The 20,842-nt window shown below is 41.0% G+C and overlaps 1 protein-coding gene across 1 annotated transcript in view; it reads right to left on the reverse strand.

The window, feature by feature from the left end:
* Nucleotides 1–7,652: 7,652 nt before the first annotated feature.
* Nucleotides 7,653–20,842, reverse strand: part of IRAK3 (interleukin 1 receptor associated kinase 3) — a 50,372-nt gene continuing 37,182 nt past the window's right edge. Inside the window, exons 9-12 of the mRNA XM_060165497.1 lie at nt 12,726–12,924; nt 12,329–12,391; nt 12,072–12,236; nt 7,653–10,135 (exon numbers count right to left, since the gene is read on the reverse strand). Coding sequence (XP_060021480.1) covers nt 9,620–10,135; nt 12,072–12,236; nt 12,329–12,391; nt 12,726–12,924 — 943 coding nt within the window. The 3' untranslated portion in view covers nt 7,653–9,619. The remainder of the gene's footprint in view (nt 10,136–12,071; nt 12,237–12,328; nt 12,392–12,725; nt 12,925–20,842) is intronic.

Here is a 20,842-nt window from a genome sequence, read left to right on the forward strand (position 1 = left end):
AAATTTCATCTGTTTGAAACACCTAGTAGGGGTTCTGTTTCTCCATAAGCACAATCACTGATACAGATGAACGCATGGCCCAGCTTATGCAAAGGAAAAAACATGGAGCAGATGGGAGAGGATCACTGATAGGCCCGGACAAAATGGAGAGATCAGGGGCTTCCCTGGTGGCGCAGTGGTTGAGAGTCCGCCTGCCGATGCAGGGGACGCGGGTTAGTGCCCCAGTCCGGGAGGATCCCACATGCCGCAGAGCAGCTGGGCCTGTGAGCCGTGGCCGCTGGGCCTGCGCGTCCGGAGCCTGTGCTCCGCAACGGGAGAGGCCGCGACAGTGAGAGGCCCGCGCACCGCGATGAAGAGTGGCCCCCGCTCGCCACAACTAGAGAAAGCCCTCGCACAGAAAGGAAGACCCAACACGGCAAAAATAAATAAATAAATAAACTCCTACCTCCAACATCTTCTTTAAAAAAAAAAAAAAAAGGAGAGATCAGGTAATGGGAGGTCTTTATAAAGTCAAGGACAACATACTGTGATTTCTGATGTGCAGCAGCTTCAGGTGGCCATAGGGTCCAGTGTGGCCATGGGAACAGTGGCTGAAGGGAAGTTTAAGTGTGGCTTCACTGTAATCAATGAGATCTTTTAACTGTGATGCAGTAATGCTACTTGGTTCACTCACATGACTATTGAAATCAGGAGCGATGATGCCAGGATACGAGATGGGGAGAAAGAAGAAGACATGTCAGACTATGCCTTATAAAATATGGTGATAATTTTTTTATTAGGGAAATACATTTTAATGGCCAAGACAGGATACTAGCAATCACATGAATTATTTCTCCTGCTTCAAACTGCCAGACAGATGCATAATGAAAATGTCAGAGATCGCTCTGCCTCCCATCACAAAGCAAATGGCCTTAGAGCTGCAGGCAGCGAGTTAACGTAAACGTGCATATTTGGCTTTGTACGCATACTGGGAGGTAAGCACACCCTTTCCTCCAGGTATATAAAATAAAAACAATAAAAGGTCATTGATTAATATTTGCCCTTGGCTGAAGTCACTGCAGCCCTTATTTAAAAATCCTGTTACAAACATTTAAAAACATCACAAGATCCAGTGTTTAATGGTCCTGCAAGTACACCATAATTTGCCTGTACACTTTCAGAAGGACATGAAATTATCATTAGTGAATAATGGGACTAGGAAGACCACCAGAAGTTATTTCTACCTCACTCCAACGTGCTGTTCAGAATGATTCCATTTTACACTGTATTTATGTATTGGATTCCTTAACTTCTCTTTTGTTGAAATCTTTGTAATGATGGTACCATTGGGATTACCTGGCATTTCCCTTCTAGGAAACACAAGAATAGCACCAACACATTAATTTAGTATAAAAGAACAAAATTTGTGGCTATGTTATGCTCTTAAGAAGCCAACATTCATTTATCTTTTAGTTGGATTTGCCTAGGAGGTGTTTTTATATTTACACACTCCATAACTTCGTTATGTCCACAACAGTCCCAGATAGAGCTCATCAGAATTGGTATTTTACCCTAGCGTATACTTTGCTTTTTCCCTTTATAATTCATGTGTTATTGTGGATCCCGTTAGCATTGTTATATAGCCTCCACCTCTACCTGCTGGAGAAAAGCACGGTAGTCAGCCATTCTTTCTCTGCACTGTTGCAAGTTTTATTTTCAGTTGATAATGATAACCAGAGTCTACTAAATTCAGCAAGTTAAAATTTTTGTGTAGGCTAGAAAAGGCTAGTGGGGCACAAGTCTGGGGTATGGATACTTAAGGGTGAAAAATTTATCTCCTCAAAGATCTTTTTTTTTTTTTTTAACATCTTTATTGGAGTATAATTGCTTTACAATGGTATGTTAGCTTCAGCTTCACAACAAAATGAATCAGTTATATACATACATATATTCCCATATCTCTTCCCGCTTGCGTCTCCCTCCCTCCCACCCTCCCTATCCCACCCCTCCAGGCGGTCACAAAGCACCGAGCTGATCTCCCTGTGCTATGCGGCTGCTTCCCACTAGCTATTTACCTTACGTTTGGTAGTGTATATATGTCCATGCCTCTTTATCGCTTTGTCACCGTTTACCCTTCCCCCTCCCCATAACCTCAAGTCCATTCTCTAGTAAGTCTGTGTCTTTATTCCTGTTTCACCCCTAGGTTTTTCATGACATTTTTTTTTAAATTCCATATATATGTGTTAGCATACGGTATTTGTCTCTCTCTTTCTGACTTACTTCACTCTGTATGACAGACTCTAGGTCTATCCACCTCATTACAAATAGTTCAATTTCGTCTCTTTTTATGGCTGAGTAATATTCCATTGTATATATGTGCCACATCTTCTTTATCCATTCATCCGATGATGGACACTTAGGTTGTTTCCATCTCCGGGCTATTGTAAATAGAGCTGCAATGAACATTTTGGAAAGATCTTTAATTTAACTGTAGGTTGCTTCTTTTTTTGTGTTTTTTTTTTTTTGTTTGGGGTTTTTTTTTTTTTTTTCGCAGTACGTGGGCCTCCTGGACCAGGGCACGAACCCGTGTCCCCTGCATCGGCAGGCGGACTGTCAACCACTGCGCCACCAGGGAAGCCCTAATTTAACTGTAGGTTGCTTCTTGAAGTACTTGAAGCAAGTATAGATCTTAAGGGTAACTTTTAAAGATTTTACCAAAATCAACTAATATTTAATTACAGATATTCTTAGTTGTGTACTGTGATCTCTTCTCCATTCTTCTGTATTTCAGCTTGTCTGGTTTTTGCCTCGTGGACTTTTCTTTTATAAGCCCTCTCAAAACTTGTTACTCAGGGGATACCAGACAAATCTATGTGGGAGCGTCAGTCACTAAGGTTGGAAGACAGAAATAATAAAGGGCATTGGAATAAAAGCATTATTGCCAGTTGCCAGTTGTTATCGAGGGCACAGCTGAGCGAAGAGTCAGGCAAATGTAGAAATCTAGAGAACATTTTTTTCCAAAATAAAAATAGCTTTATTGTTTTCTGATAATAAAAGTGATACATACTCATTATAAAAACTTCAAATACATGAAAGTCTAAAGAAAGTAAAGAGCACCCAAACGCCACAGCCCAGAAAGAAACCATCATTAACTTTTTAGCGAAGATTTCTCTATGAAACACATATTATTTAAAAATACCTAATGTTATAAATGGGCCCATATTAAACATACTATTCAGTAGTCTGCTTTCTCATTCAGTAATATTTCAGGGACAAATTTTCTATAGCAATAAACACAGATCTAAACAATTTTTAATTAGTTGCATACAACTCAATTGTATATTTGTGCTGTAATTTATTTAACCCATCTTCTATGGAAGGATATTTAGGCTGTTTCCAATATTTTAATATGCAAACACTAAAAAGTACATCTTTGCCCTCATGTTTACACACTTGTGAAACTTTTATTCATTAGGATAAATTCCTAAACAAATTGCTGTGTAAAAGTGTCTCACCATTTAAAATTTTGACATACTACCTTCTAGAAAGGCTGTACTAATCTCCACTCCTGCCGATAGTGAATAAGAATACCCATTTGCCCATACTCCTGTCAATTGTTTTAATCTTTGCCCATCTGTGAGGACAAAATTAATAATAATTAAAAATAATAAAAACATATTTATTAGCTGTTTTCATTTTCAAATAGGGGATACTTTTAATTTTTTAGTTTACTCCTTTTCAGAGCAGGTATTTCCTGGGCTTAAATAAAGAATTTTCAGTTTGCATCCCCATCAGTGTGACTCAGAATGAGAGTCAACTTCTTGGAACCTCATTTTCCTTGATCTTATAGTAACAGAACCCAGCTCAATAGCTTAGATGATATGTGAATGCAGCTAGCATAGCACTAAATACACCAATATTAACTGAGTCTGAATCTCCTGCAAGTACACTCTTCCTACCTTCCTACCCTCTATCCCAACTAACATTTGTCTATAAGAAAGTTTTAAAACTAAGGAGCCACTGAATAACATTGGAAATACTCTCTTGCTACTTATACAGATGACCATAAAATTTTGCAATTAGGCAGGTGACATCAGTAAGAAGGCTCTTAAGTGAAAGTTTGGTGGGTAATGCAGGTTTGGTAGGCATCTTTGGAATAAAAATGCCTCCCAAGGAAATACCTGCAATAAAATCTAATGGACCATCAAATACACATAAATAATTTGGGACAGAAAGATGGAAGCAAAATACAACAAACATCAGTTTATTCCCTGTCAAAATGTTGGCTTATCATTGCGTAGACACGGTTTGGGAATGTTTTTCACCGTGAAGCAAATTTATAAGCAACATATACAATTTCTAATTCCTCTTTTCCAAGATATCACAGATATTAATATTTGAAATTCATAACTTTCATCCACGAATGGTGAAATGGAACCATTTAAGCAAATGATTGGTGACAGTCTGGATATTAGAAAGACAGACTTTGGGTGCAATCTAGATGACCGTGTTGAGACACTAGATACCAACGATTCTGAAGAGGTTTTGAAGGATTATTCAATTCATTCATTTTACAAATATTCGTTGGGCCGTAGTATGTGCCAGGTACTGTGCTAGCTGTTAGGGATACCAAAGGAGCAAGATATAGCCTCTGCCCTCACGGAAGTTTCAGTTTTATGGAGGAGAGAGAAGTCAACAGGCAGTTCCAGCTTGGGGTGATGGTGCAGTGAGGCATGTGTAGATGCTTCAAATTTCTTAGCAGAAGCCTGCTGAAGATGGCATCAGTAGCCCAATGAATGCCCTGAAGAAGTCATAGGTCAGTGGAAGAAGTGCTGTCATGATTGCCACAAAGTATGCCATAGACACTAACAGCGAAGCCACAGGCTAGCGTGGAGACATGAGCTATACCACAGGACAAGGAGAAAACCTCTCTGAATCCTGACAGAAGAGCTGGCAGAGAAGCCAGGGTCTATGTCTGGAGAATACTCTTTTTTGAGACGACTCAGTTTGGCTGGTCCCACGGAGATCTGCTGGTTAGTGATAGAACTGAGATTACAACTCTCCCACAGTATTTCCTGTTCATCCACTCACTCATTTTTCACTCAAATGTAAGTTCCATGAAGGCAGGGATTTTTGTTGGTTTTGGTCTTCACTGTATCCCCAGCTCTTAGAACAGTGTCTGACACAAAGGAGGCCATCGGTAAATATTTATTCAATGAATGAATGAATCCACTGAACTCGTATCAAATGACTGCAGAGGTGGGTGCCTGAAGCAGAGGAACAGAATAATGAAAAAGGCAGGAAACATGGTGAGGCTTGTGTCCCTACTGAAAAGTTTTAGAATCCACAAATGACCTTTGCATAGGGGCTTGAATCTGCAGTGGCTTCTTTGTGTCATGTCGAGTACAAGAAAGACCAAGAAAGAAGTCTGACAGAGCTGGGTTCAAATCCTGGCTCCTCCAGATCTGGGACGACCTTAGGCAAGTTACATACCCACCCGGAGTCAGTTTCCTCATCTATAAAATGGGATTCATACCTTCACGGTGGCTGTAAAGGTTAAATGGAAAAAAACACCCACAGCTCTGGACCCGGTTCCCTTTGTCCTCACCCCACCCTTCCAGGCCCAGAGATGGGGCTGTGCAGAGGTCTGGTAGAGCTGTGGACCCCTGGTTCCCTGCATATCCATCCTGGAGTGCTTCTTGGGTGTTCTTTTCTATTTCTCTTAACCCCTTCTCTCTTTCCAGGAAGCTTCTCCAAGACACCTTCCTCGCCCTCTCGAAAGTGCACAGTAAAAAGGGTAAGACCTCTTCCTCACCCTTTCAGCCCTTACTTTCGGTTCCAATAGTTTATGGTTCAAATAACAGATGTCACTGAACAGTTAACTTGGGTAGATGCCTTTTCGTCCTTTCTAAAATGTTTGCTCCTTACTTGGTACCCTAGTAGCTAACACAGTGCCTTGATTCTTCATAAATGCTACTCACATAACCCTCACTTCCTAGACTCATCATACCTCAGGTCATAAAAGCTGTTTTACACAAGAGGATGTACCACCTTATGAAACTTCACAATTATGCAGTGGGTCACAGATCGTTATAACAATTCTCCGGAAGCCAATAAAATTGACTATGTCAGAAATCCCATGCCTAATTTCAAAAACAACAAAATACTTTCTTCATGTTTTGGGGATTGTAAAATGGCACAAAAACCTATCAAGTAAATAGGATCTGCCTGGAGGATTGCCCATGGTGCGTTATAAGGATGAAGACGAGTGAAATTCTTTACTAATTCACGTTTGCTGATCAGAGGAAACACTTGGGGGCTCACTATTGGTTTCTTCATGTGTCTTAGTCTTTACATCATGAAGCCACAAAGGTATCCTCTTATTGCCTGTAGCAGGATGCAAGATTTAATTCCTAACAGTTAACATTTATTAACGCACCCACTAGAAGGCAAATCTAGTAAGGACTGCATCACTCAATAGAAAATTCTGGTAATTTCTAGCCACAGTGGTATCTGCTTACCGTATCATTAATTAGGTTATTGCCAGCTAATCTGACTTGGTCTTTAAGATGTCTAAAATAGTTACACCCTAGCAAGGTGATCTAGTTAAAAAGATCATTGACTAATAGTATTTCTAGAGCTTCTACTCAGTGCTAAGCAAAGTCCCATGTAATAGGTTGGGAGCTAGCAATCTGTGTTTTTAAAAAGCCTTCCATGTCATTTTGCTGCATGTTAAAGTTTGAGAAACACTTTTTTTTTTTTGAGAAACACTGCTTTAAGTCAACTAAGCAAGTTCAAATCAACATCATACCAACGGATTACACATGTGATGAATAATGGTGTGGGCCTGCTGTCAATCAGAGCTTCCTTAATTATCTCTCTTTGAAGGTACTGGGGGATTCGGATTCAAAGTGAAGAGCAGTTTAACACAGAGTCAGTTCTTGATTATCTTGATTACCTCGTTTGAATTATTAGTGGCAACTTCACACAATTCTAGGCTTATTTGCCCGATGCAGCCAAAATACTTTCAGACTACATAAGACAAGCTGAATCGGCCTCAGAATGGTCGGCGATATATAAGGCCAAATGTTGAAGACTTTTACTGATTCCTTGATTAACGTGTATAATCAAGAGTTTTCAAACTGGACAGGTCACAAGAGGTAAAAATCACATGAGTCTAGGGCAACCCTTTCCCCTGATAGTCTTAGCATATGGGCAGTTTGGGAGCACCGTGAACGCATCCTTCATGCTCAGATGGGGAAGACATCACTGGGCAGCCAGGTCCCCCCAGACCAGCCCTCAGGGATGGCCTCTCCCAACTGCTTGCCTGGGGCTTTTATTTGGCTTGTCAATCAGGCTAAGGCTTATTGTGTTTTGAACCTCACTTCCTGCCATGAGATCCTTTTTCCCAGAATTGTAGCTCCATGTTTCTGACCTTGGTCTGTTAACCTGACCCTGATTTCTGACGACTTCTTCTTTGATTAATTGTTCTTGAATCTGGACTCCAATCTGACTATGATTAACTCAACCGTACTGACTTATCAAAAAAAAAAAAAACCTACAAAAAACAATCATAGGCCTATTCCTTTGATGCAGAGAAAACTAGAGGTCTGCCCTTTTATTATAAACATCCTGGAGAGGGAAATTCTGTAAATCCTCTGGAAACGGTTTTTGTGGAGTGCTTCTGTCCATCATCATAAAGACAGTCATTATCCCCACTTTGTTCATTTACTCCGGAATGTTTATTATAGCTGAATTTTTGATTATGTGGGTTCACAGAGATAATGTAACTCAATTTAACTTATAAGGAAACACCTGCTCTGTATAGGGTAACATGCTAGGCCCTGAAGAGATGGACCCTACACAGTCAGGGAATGTGACAGACAGAGTAATGGCCCCACAGATGTCCATGTCCTAATTCCAGAAACCTGTGAATATATGACTTTAGAGGAGAAAAGGGACATTGCAGGTGTGATTAAATTAAGGCTCTTAAGATGCAGAGGTTTTCCTGTATTATCTGAGTGGGCCCCATGCAATCACAAGGATCCTTTGGAGGGCCAAAGAAAGAGGAAGTGGTGATGAAAAAGAGTTCAGAGAGAGATCTAGATTTAAAGATGTCATGTTGCTGGCTTTGAGGATAGAGGAAGAAGCCATGAACCAAAGAATGCATACAGTGTCTAGAAGCTAGAAAAGGCAAGGGAACGATTTCTCCCCTAGAGCCTTCAGAAGGAATGCCAAGGACTTCTGACCTCTAGAACTGTAAAATAATTACTTTATGTTGTTTTAAGCCACTAAGCTTGTGATAATTTGTTACAGCGACAGTAGGAAACTAATACAGGAGTTTACCATCTAGGAAGAGAGATATGATAGCACAGGCAACTTGGATATAATTCAGAAAGTGACAAATATAAAACAAATACAGAGACATTGCTACAGATGATACAAATGAACTTACTTACAAAACATAAACAGATTCACAGACACAGAAAACAAACACTGTTATCAAAGGGGAAAGAGGGGGTCAATTAGGAGTTTGGGATTAGCCGATACGAACTACTATATATAAAATAAACAACAAGGTCCTACTGAATAGCACAGGGAACTATATTCAATTTTCTGTAATAAACCATAATGGAAAAGAACATGAAAAAGAATATGTATATATGCGTCTAACTGAATCATTTTGCTGTACACCAGAAACTAACACAACACTGTAAATCAACTGTACTTCAATTAAAAATCTTTAAAAATGGAAAAAAAAAAGAAATTGCTATGGAAGTGCTGATAAAGTGATTACTATTGGCTGGAAAGATTAGGAAAGCTTCCTGGAGGATGGCAGTTATGGTGGGCCCTGAAAGATTGGGTAGGATTTCAGACGGGGGAGATCTAGTAAACACCAGCAGTAAAGGCACAGAGTTGGAATCAAAGAAAAAACTGACCTAGGCCTTTATGACCAGCCATTTTCTTGGAACAAAAATGGCTTGATTAAAATTTCATACATTCTATTCAGGATATAATAGTCTCTATGTAAAAAAAATTGTAATAATTGTCAATATTATAGGAGATAAACTATCTTAAGAGTTTAAATACAGAAATACAGATCTTGGGCATGTCATGGCTCATGTTCAGATAGGCAGACTTGACAGGGATGAACAGAAATATACTAAGAGTTGATTGAAATAAGCAAAAAGGCAATTCTTTAAAAAGGTATGGTATCTATTAACATTTACAAGTTAGACGTTTCTGACGACCTTCGCAAGCAAGCTAAACCAAAACAATGGAATCCAACTGAACTGAATGTACCTGGCAGACTGGAGGCTCTGAGGAGTCACGTGGATGCTGAGGGAGAAGACACTGGAATCCACTTCCATTTTGGTAGGTTTTGATTCTTTTGTTTGTCTGAAGTCACAGTCTACAATCTTAAGTAATTCTGAATGGTTCTAATTTAGTCCAGGTTTGATCATGAGGCAATGATCGTGCTAAAACAAAACTTTAAGCCACTCTGTTCTACAAGTTGGAAGGAATGAAATAGAATTGTTCCGATCATTGATCTGCATTACCCAAATTCACCATCAATCATCCTCTTGGCGCTACCAATAAAGACAATGTCTTCCCAAGATGAGACCTGTACTCAGGTGCCTCAGCAATACTTGCTTTCTTCTTTATCTTCTGGTGAAACTGATGCCTTTTTGCACTGTTCACATTCATTCCAGGAAAATTCAGAGGAACAGCTGGCCTCCACTGGCATGCTCCTGTAGGAATGCCCTGGAACTTCCGCAGAAGGGTCCCTATTCACACCAGAGGCCCTCACATCCTGGGATGGAGCTGCAGGCTTTGGAGACCAACTTTCTTCACAAGCAGAACTGGGCACATTGCTAGTGTCCTCATTCCTCCCACTCCCTGTCTTTCTGTCAAAGCCCAGGAATGTAACCTCAGACTGGCTGCATTCAAAGGGAGTTTTCTGAGTCGTTCTCCCTTTTCTCCAACCTTTATCATGAGGCAGCGATGGATTATTCTGGTTTTCATCATCTTCCACTGGAATACTTGGTACATTATGGAAGAACAGAGGAGAAGGACTCCTGAAGGACTTCAAGGATGTGGGAGGATCTTCCGCAAAATACAAGCTGGCTTGAGTACTTTCAAGAACAGTTAGGACCTGATTAACCAAGAAGCCAACACACATTGGGTGAAGTCTGAATAACCTCTCCTTTTACCTTTTTTTTCTGTCTACCTATTAAGGAATATTTTCTTATTTTCATGAAATAAATTCAACTATAGAATTTGAAATGCGAAGGAATTAAAGATTAGCTAAACTCCTTCATGTTAATAAATTAAGTGACTTGAAGCAAAGTAGAAAAGAAATTGATTATCAAGAGACCTGACTTTATGCCTAGATTTGCCACCAACTACTTTGTGACCTTGGATGAATCTCTTATCATTTTTTACTTCAGCCTTAATATGTGGAGGATTGGAAGGGGTCAGGGGATGGTGAACCCAATCTATAGTTCTCAAATGCCAGACTACCTAGGGAAGCTTTCTTAAAAAACAGATCCCTTAGCCCCAACCTAAAGATGGTCATTCAAAAAATATGGACATGGGGGCCCAGGGATCTGTATTTTACAAGCTTTGCAGTTGATTTGGATATGCAGCTGAATTGGATATGCAGCTGAATTGAGAACCATTAACCTGATATAAAATAACATACATTTACACATACACGTAATTTAAAAAATACCTATAGAGAGCTTTATAATTTACAAAGTGTTTTCACACACATCACCTCATTTAACCTGCACAAACGTTAATATCCTCACTTTATAGATGAAAAGGCTGAGGCTCAGAAAAGGGAATCGCTATCGCTGGCCAGTAAGGAGCAGACCTGTTGCCTGACCCCACGTCTTCCGGCTCCCAATTTCACGTTCCCTCCACTATATATCTCAAAGCTCCTTTCCGGGCCCAAGATTGCAGGCCACACAGCTCTTACTTGTGGTGTCAGGCCTAGAACACAGCTCTCCTGACTCCCAGGCCAATGGTCTTTATATTCTGATTATGTCAACTCCTTGTTTAAAACCCTTCCATGGCTCTACAATAGACTTAGGATGGAATCCAAATTCCTAGAATGGAATTCACGTCCCTCGATCACCTGGAACCTCCTATTATTTTAAACACGTCCAGCTTTTGCTCTCCACCATCCCACTTCCATGGTGCTAGACAATCTGCAGTCTTGGTGCCAAGGAATCCACTGCACCTCTGAGCCTTTGCAGATTCCACTGCACCTCTGAGCCTTTGTAGATTCTCCTTCCATCTTTAATACCTAAATCCAACCTGTTCTTCAGATCATAGCTCAGCTATCACCTCCATCAAGAAGCTTCCTTGACTTCATAGGCTGGGACGTATTCTGACTCTACGCTCCCATCTATCATCATGCTTATCTTCTGGTACCGAAACTTCATGTTTATAGATCTGACTCTCCCTTTGAACTGTGAGCTGAAGGGCAGCAATTCAGTATCTTGATCACTGTTGTATCACCAGCACCTAGTCCAAAGTCTGGTACGTGCAAAGCAGGTACTAAATATTTGTTTATTGTAAACAAATAAATGTCTAGATGATTAAATTGATGGACAGATGAGTAAATTAAAAAATCAATAAGGGAAATACATGATGCATTTTTTAAAAAATTTGGCCACACCACGCAGCACGTGGAATCTTAGTTCCCCAACCAGGGTTTGAACTCAGGCCCTGGCAGTGAAAGCGCTGAGTCCTAACCACTGGACCACCAGGGAATGCCCGTATGCTTCATTCTTAATGGACCAGATCTCTTCACGAACGTTGAATAAAATATTCTCTCCAAATTAGTCACATGTCTTTTCATTAAATTTTTTGTGGTTGCCCTGGTCCCACCCAGTAATACCCTCTTTCTGAGTACCAAACGATGTGACTTTCTGAGCTGGAAAAGCTATCTATTAGGTGAGAATTCTCTGTTGAGAGCTGCATTTGTCTCATTGATATTCACATAGATACACAATTTATCCAATTTAGATTTTCCATGGTTCCATGGACTCAGTTTTTAATAAAACCGTGGGTATACGTACTTCATCCATCGAGGGTCTTAATTTTGCCCGTGTTGCAGCACACTGGCCTGCCAAAGAGAACAGCTTGGCGGAAAAATTCCGAGGACAGGGATGTACTTTCTTATCTAGAAATGAGATACATGAATCGAGGCCTCTCTTCTCCAGCAATTCTATAAGGAGATCCCTCTAGGAAGAAAAGGAGACAAACTCATCACTGAGAACTCAGAATCTATCCAAAAAGTGACCAAGAAATAGGCAGAGATGAAGACAATTCTTACCAGCTGGATATGCTTTGGCTCATCTAACACCACTTTACAACCTGTCAGAACTTCCATTATTACCTACAAGGAACATATAGAAAGTCAACTACATAATATTAATATTATATACATAGTAATAATTACTAAATTATTATAAATATTATTAAAATATTACAAATATTAAATATATACACATAATTAGTCATGACTATTAACCTCAATGCTGAATACAGTTCATTCTAATTAATGACTTTACATTTCATTACTTGATTGATTATACAAAATTAATGTATAAGACAATGAGGAACAGAAAATCAATAGGTCTAAAAGCTAAAGCCTTTAAAATAATTCTTGGAATTTAGTGTATTCTTGGCAACAAACCCTTCTACTTTGTTAACTGGTAGTTGGTACTTACAATTCCAAAGCTGTAGACGTCTGTTTTAACAGAAAGTTTGCCCTGTCTGATATACTCTTCTGGCAAGTACCACAAATGCTTACTGCTGCTGCTGGTCATGCTTAGGACAGAGCTCTGAGGTTCTAGGTGGGGTCGGATGTGTGCCATGGCAAAATCAGTTAGTTTGGGTTGAAACTGATCATCCAGAAGTATGTTTGCACTGAAATTGTGATCAAGGGCAAACAAGACAAAAACATCATAAAGGTTATTTCGAAAACAGGACAAGCTCACCATTATATCTGATCAATTCCAAGTAAAGCCATATGTTATTTTCCATGAACTTTTTAAAGGACATGTTCTCATTTTCCTTAAAGTATAAATCCAAGTGTTGTATAAAACCTAAACCAAAATCCTGACCTAGGAACAGCAAGCGTTTCAAATTTACAGGCACATATATGGAGTTGGTGGCTAAAGCTGATGCTTTGTCAACAGGAGAAACTAAAGTTAACCAAAGCAGCTTTCCTTGTGTTCTTCTTACACGCATGTAATGAGAACATTAACTGAGTTTTAATCAGATTATAATTAAGTGTCTGATGTGCACAGGGCTGTGTTGTGGAATGCCCAGCTTAGAGCTGCTGCTCTGCAGTGATTTGAGGAATCTTCGGTAGCCCCTGCCTTCCTAAAAACACTATTCCGTTGTTCCACCTCTATGGATTTTTTGTCTTTGAGTCTTTTTTAAAATAGAAATATCTGCAGAGGCAAAGTGCTCAGAGTCAGTTTTAGCTGCTTGGCACATAAACACCTCAATAGTCACTTAACATCTTAGCTGAGAATAAGCAGCAGATTCTTTTATCTTTGAAGGGTGGTCTTAGCAGGGGTGGGAAATGATAAGCTTTTCACAGGGCACACACCTGGGAGCAAGTCCCCGCTCTGCCTCTTCCTGGCTCTGTGACTGCCGGTGGGTTACATCACCCTGTAAGCCTCAATGTCATCTTTCCTCACATGTGAAATGAGGAAAAAAATAGAACTCACAGAACTGATATGGGGCATATAAATACTGGCATACAGTAATGCTCAATACTGGTAGCTGAGATGAAGATTAGCAACCCCTCATAAGACAGCAGATGGATATTGATAAAAGAAGTGGGTGGATCGTGAGAAAGCCATCTACTTTTCCACTTTACTTAGGGCTATCTAGAGCTTGCTTTTCGTCCCCTGAAACCAAAGCTTCCAACAGTAGGCCTGCCCATCCAAAATGCCACATGGGATATTTGTAGTAAAAGTGGTAATAGCTATAGGATAAGAAGAAGAAATTCTTAGTCTAGAACAAATATTGGATCTTATGAAAGAAATTCTTGCTGTCCCTATACAAGTAGGCCCACAGGCAGACCCTAGTTCTAAACTACAGGTCTTATTATGACTCAGAGTATTGAGTCCTAGTTCTATTTAGAGGACTTGATGCTAATGTCTTGAGAATTCTAGTCCAGAATTTGTCTAGGACTGAGTTGACAACAGACAAAATGATGGGACTCCCCAAGGCCCTTTAAGGATAGAGAAAGATGTGCTCTAAACTTTATTTCACTCTCCCTCCTCTAAAGGTGGCAGGAGAGTTTCAAGGTCCAAAGAGCCCACCTTGTCCATAAGCTGAGGGCCTTTACCTGTTGCGTGATCCTTGTACCTACAAGGAGAAGGTCAGAGAAGGCCTGGCTCTCTAGACTTGTATCAGTAAGCACAGTCCTCATTATTCTCCTTGCCTGGTCTTTTCTCCCCAGATATTTCAAACCTGGCAGTTTCTGAGGCCAGATGGGGTCTCACACAGCACCATCTATGTTACTCCTTACCTGGTCTTCCACTTTCTCAGTTGGAGAACAGTGGTAGCTATCCTGAACCTCTGAATATGGGGAATACATTAGAGCCAGATCCTACCTTCAACCCAGCTCTAGATAAGAACAGACATTTAGCTCTTAATGACTTCTTCCATAGGTGTACTCTTCACTTGCTCAGATCAAGGCTGGGGCTTCCAGAGATGCCCTGATCATTTCAGAGTCCCAGGGTATTTAATGCAGGAGTTTGCCAGGTGTGCCAGGAGGTGAGGTGGGCAGAGAGTTTCATTAACTCTCATTACCAGGACCCAAGCTTCTGCCCCCCTGAGAGCCTGGCTCTCTTCTGCCCCCCTGCCCTACCACTGCCCCCCACCCCGCTTTATTTCAGCATAAGAGGAGGACAGCAAAGATCTGAATGCCAGATCTTCAAGGTCAAACATCTCATCCTCTTCTTCCTTCACCCTAGCCTTAAGAATGGTATAAAACCATAACTTAAAAGAGAATGCAAAAAGCTGAACTGGTGAAACGGAATCCCTGAAGAATAGGCCTTTTCTAAGTACAAAAGGAAAAAAAAAGAAACACCACCACTCATAATCTAATCCATTATTTGATCCTCAGAAAAACTGGGGAAGTTTTCAGCAACTGGTGACTCATGCTTCTGTAAGAGGCAGAGGTGAGCTGAGTAACCACAGCGTTACACAGCGTTACACAATAAAGGACTTTGGGTTACACAGAGGACTTTGGGTCAGTGAGAAGCCATCAGTAAGAATGTGAAATTGTTCCAGGGCACTGCATTTACACTTTGAATAATGAAAGTGTAAAGACAAATTGTTTACCAGCAGACTTTAGTGTACAACATAAATTTTGAGTCCAGTGATTTACTCTGTTCTAAATAAAGATTAATGGTAGCTGAAGAAGAAGGATGTTCTCTTTTAGGAAAGTGGGAACTGCAAAAGGCCCTTCAACAATCAATTGTACCTGAATTCTTTCCCCTCCTTCAACCTCAAATAGAATGTTCAAACATAAGGTGCCTTCAGCTACCTTGCAGGTCAACTGAATGCATTCACCCTACAGGAGTAAAAACAGACTAACAAAACGAAGACAACATAAAATAACTAAAATCATGTAACAACAGAATGCAACAAACAGATGAGAAACATCCAATGGCCCACGCCTTCAATTTAGTGCTTCTACCACCTATTTCTTCTCTTCTCTCCCACAAGGCTACTTACTGTAGCAGAGAGACCACCACCTCTCTAGATAACTCTTCTAGAAGAAGGACTAGTAGTGGTACATTAAGGTGATGGGGAAAATCCCACACAAAGTGGTGAATTTGTATTCTGATTCTGGGGATGTTACTTCATCTCTCTATTGCTAGGGGTCTCTAGGACAACTCTTTTTGGGTACCTTCGGCTCACGTTGTCTCCTAATTTAAAGCTGAAGCCCTTGGGCCTTAAATATAAAGCAAGATGATACACCTAGACTGTAACGCAGGATCTGAATTTAAGTGCAAATATGTTTGACATGTAAGCGCATGACTGGTTTTTAAAAATCTGTATCTATATTTTGATTTTAGGGGGAGTTGTCTGTGCTCAGTAGCCCAGTCCCTGAATACCTGGCAACTCTCAGGAAAAGTCTAGACTTCACTTAATTGGCCCCAGAGATAAAGAGCACCCAACTGGCTCTCCATGACAGCCTGAGGCAACGGGACAGCTTGCTGTCTGTGTCACTGCTGTTGCAACACTAAGACATCCCTCACCAGATGAGGGAAGACCCAGTTTCTCCGACAACCTGCAGATTACTGGAAAAAGGCATACACACCCTCTCCCACTTCAGCATGCAGTGTATCTGGCCTCAAATGATGCGAAGCTGAAACCCTTAATGCCCCTCTTGGATTATACAGCTTTCCCTTTCTTTCCCATTGACCTAGGCAGCACTCAGAGACAGTATTATGGCTTGTTCTTGCTTTATTGGTGTCTTGTGAGTCCTAGGCCCAGACGATAAGGGGTCTTCCTCCTTTAAATGTGAAATTTCGTCTCTGACCAAACTAGCGCAACTTCCCTAAGCCTCAACTTCCTTGTAGGTAAAAAGATCTGATGATGCTTACCTCACAGGATTGTTACAAGGCCTAAATGAGAAAACATAAGCAGAGTGCCTGATGCACAGGGAGAGCCTCGAAACATGCTTTCAAGGATGTAGTCTGGCCACTGTCCAGCCTATACCCACCACCTTACCTTAAAATCCTACAGAACTTGGTTAGGTGTCTCTAGAAGTTCAAGGACACCAATTTGATGTAACAGAGGTACAGAGGGTTGCAGGATAACACTGGAGATCTGAACACCCTTGGGTTAATCAGTTTCCACGCATCAGTTGTGTTTCAAAATAGTTCCAGAGAACTTCTGGAAGAACCTGACTAAACTAATATTCCCAGATAGTTTAAGACCATGGAGAGAAAAATATACATATTGTTTGGTATGTATGTGGCAAGCATGTATGTATTCCTGTATATAAATAAATGAACACTGGGGTTTAGAGACAATAGTGGTAAGTAAAATTAATAGGGACAATTTTAATTTACGTAATATTTGTTTTGGCATTCCTTAGAAAAAATGAACATATTTGGATATTTTAGAAGAAGGCAGGCACCAGGGGGGAAATAGGAAAAATCTGAAGAAAAAGAATTGCTATATCTAAAATGTCTCTGAAAAACAAAAGTAGGTTTTTCTTGGTGGGGGAGGGGGGTGACGTCAGACAGGGAGGAGACTGGTTAATTAAACCATCAATCAAACAAACATTTGCATTCCCTGCATTTTCGGTCCCTGCTGAACGCTGAGCTGGAGCCCAGTGGCCTCGCCACTCACATCAGGTCTTGCGGTAAAGGCAGGAGGAGCTCGGGCCCATGGGCAAGGGTGACACAGTCACAATGAAGGAGCCCGTGTGTGGCTGCCCACCCTCCTTCCCAACTACTCAGTCTTTCTAGTCCCTCACAAAGGAAATTCCCTACGCACTTACTAGGCCATATATATTTGATCAATGTCCGTTTTTAAAAAATTCATTTTTAAGCAGATGGCTTCTTCCTTCCTTTCTTTCCTAGACCACCTCCCTTGTATGAAAGACTGTTTCACTTGGCAGGAGACACACGGCCATACCATAAGAGAACATGATATTGTAGGAAACATTAGAAATGTTCCCCAAGATTATCTCCTCACTTTGGCAACATTAACAAGAATGAATGTCTGGGATGAAAAATGCCGGGGGTAAAATACATTTCAATTTAAAATCATTCATAAATGTGAAAACAGTTAAGCTCGCTAAGGAATAAGATGGAAATAACAAGAAGGTTTACTGCCTTCAGATGCTTTTATGTGATCCCGTAATTCAAAAACTTCTTCGTTTTCCCCAATAAAAATGTGAGGGTCTTTCGCCAAGAACAGAGACTTCACCTCTTTAGGATTCTTTTCTTTCAATCCTTTTCCTCCTCAAATTCCACCATCTGGAAATGGATTTTGTTTTTATAACATTCTCTTTGCAGAGTTCAAATTACTAAGACATTTTGGGGGTAACTAAACCAGCAGACTTCTTGAAAATACCTTTGAAATGTGGTCTCGGCTTCATCCTTGGTGTTCTGCAGCTGTGTCCTTGACAGTGTCTTCCTTCAAAGACCATTTACTCTCCCTCTCTGCTTGCACAAGGCGAAGATTCCGAATGCAGACCACCAGGCCTAATCTCCCCCGCAAAGTCGGCTGCCTGCTGCCGTCTTCACTAGGAGTCCAAGGTCAACATTTCCAAATTTGCACATACTAATTATGTTCTCCTCTCCTGTCCCATTTCCCTGCCTCTGCTGATGAAGCCGACATGCTCCCAGGGGTCCCGGCTAGAAAGGCTTAATTACCTAATAAGAGCATGACTGTTGGACCCACACAAGCGTGGAACCCACCTCCTCAACCCATCTACAGATATGTGATTGAGGCAGGTTACTAACCTCTGGAAGTCTCAGCTTTCTCCTCTGTCACACCAACGAACTTGATAAGACCAAATGATGCGTAAACTCAGTCCCCTGGCTTTCACTGAGTTCCCTAATACGTCTGCAGCCTATCAGCCACGCTGAAGGTACTGACGCTTAGCAGCGCAGTCAGGATAGACTGGGCTTACTGCTGTCTGGGGGCCTTCTTTATGCTGCTCCCCTTACCTGCAAAGTACTCCCTCCCACTTATTGTCATCCAAATCCACTATGCGGCTTGATTCACCTCCTCCATGGAGATTCCACTCGACTGCTCTGAACTCCAGCGGCCCTCCTTTCTCCAAGTTCCTACTGTACATCCTGCCCTCTTCGATTTGGCACTCCCTCCGAGACCAGCTTCTGCTGTTTACAGAAGCATAATGCTGAATCTATAGAAGATACCACGTAAACATCTGATCATATAATCAGTTTGTAAATTAAGAGAATTTGAAACCGTAAGCAGCCTTAGACCACTGGGCATAGGGCAGGTATGTGGCCCAAATGTGGCCAAAACATCCTCCCACATTCTTGGCAGACATCACTAACTGAGTTCAGAGCCACCCACCCCAGATTCCCTTTCGACAAGGCACACGGGAAGTCATTACCAACCAATCAAAGATGGAATGTGAGACGAAACAGATTTGTCAGCGCTGCTAAAAGTATAACCACTTGTTTTCAGATGAGGTAAATGAGGCCCAGCTGGTTGAAATGACTCATTCTATGCAAAATAGCTTACACTAAAGCCTAGCCCTCCTACTTCCCTGTTCAGTGTTCTCTCGATTTACTATAGTTAACTGAAAGAAACATCTTTTGATTCAGCTATTCGTAAAAGATCAAGAAATTGTTGATTACAAGGCAGAAAGGAAATGAATTTCATCCCTTCTTCTCTTTAGTTGTATATAGATCATTCCGGTGCCAAGATAACGGCTAATGGACGAGTCACATTTTGGTGCAGCGCAGAGGAAGTTCCAATCATTAGAGCTGCGCCCAAAGAGAGGTCTAACAATGTGCTGTGCAGGGGTCCAAGGACAGGTCAGATGAGATACCTGAGTCTCCATTAGGTGGGAGGAACTAAACTCACTGCCAAACCCTGTGCTTCACAGAGATAATCTTATTTCATCCTCACAACCCTGGGAAGAAGTACAGTGCTTCTAGTTCCATATAAGGAGACTGAGCCTCAAGGAATTGAGTAATTTACCCACGATCACGCTGCTGGAAAGTAGTAAAGCTGGCGTTTGTACTGAGACCCCAAAGGCCACACCCTTAGGCAGTGACAAGAGACAGGGGCAGCAATGAGAACACTGGGGTGGGTGCTGGAAAGGGGGAAGGACAGGGAAAAGACTGGGGAGGGGTGTTTCTGGAAAACAGGCAAGTCAGAACTCTCCCTAACCTGCTCTAGGGTGAGCAGGTGTCTGGAGGTGCCTCCTGAAACATATCTGAGCTCATCCTCACTCGGGAGCTGATCAGGGGAAAGCTTGGCCAAGATCTAAGAAAATGTGATGTCATGTCATTCTCCAGCCACAACCCCTAGATTTGTGAGTACAGAGCACAGTACAAAAACAAGCAGGTGAAATGGCACAGAATTTGAAAGCAAGAAGAGGTCCAACTCGAGATTATCCCACTTGGCTCTGATGTACAAGTGAGAAAACTGTGGCCTGAGAGTGGGGGCCAGGGCCTGGACTCGAACCGAGACTTCCTGTGCTCTTTCCACGTCACCCCCGTGACAGCATTTCGTGTTGCCCAGACAGAAGGTGCTGCTCACACTTTGGGCGCCAGGCTGCTGAAGGATGACCTTACAATCTTCATTTTTTAAACTATTTTTAAAACGACGAAGGTGTGAGATTATCAAGCTTCTTTGCAGACAGAATTAATTACAGAGAATGAAAAGAAACTTTGGGATATCATTCAGCAACTAGAGACTCCTTCTTGAAATTTCTGATTCCCTGGTTTGAGACAGAAAGGTCTGATGCTGAGTTATTATTTTTCTAATAAATTTTATTTTTATTATAAGAGTAGACATAATCCTTAAATAAGAATTTAATATCAAGTAGAAGTAAAAAATAAGCCATTAAATGAAAAGCCATAGTCTCTCCATCTAATTAAAGCCTTATTGATATTTTGGTATGCTCCACTTTTAATCTTTTTTTTTTAATTCCTGAAGTTGTAGTTCTACAATTGTGTACTGCTTACTATTTCAATTTGGCTTTTTGCACTGTCACTTTACGTACACTGTATGTTATTTCATACTATTAAAAACAATATTTAATAATGTCAAATGATGCATGATAACTCTTCGGTGATTCATCAGTCTGAGG

Source organism: Lagenorhynchus albirostris, chromosome 11 (assembly GCF_949774975.1).
Source record: "Lagenorhynchus albirostris chromosome 11, mLagAlb1.1, whole genome shotgun sequence".
In the NCBI taxonomy this organism is placed as follows: Eukaryota; Metazoa; Chordata; class Mammalia; order Artiodactyla; family Delphinidae; genus Lagenorhynchus; species Lagenorhynchus albirostris.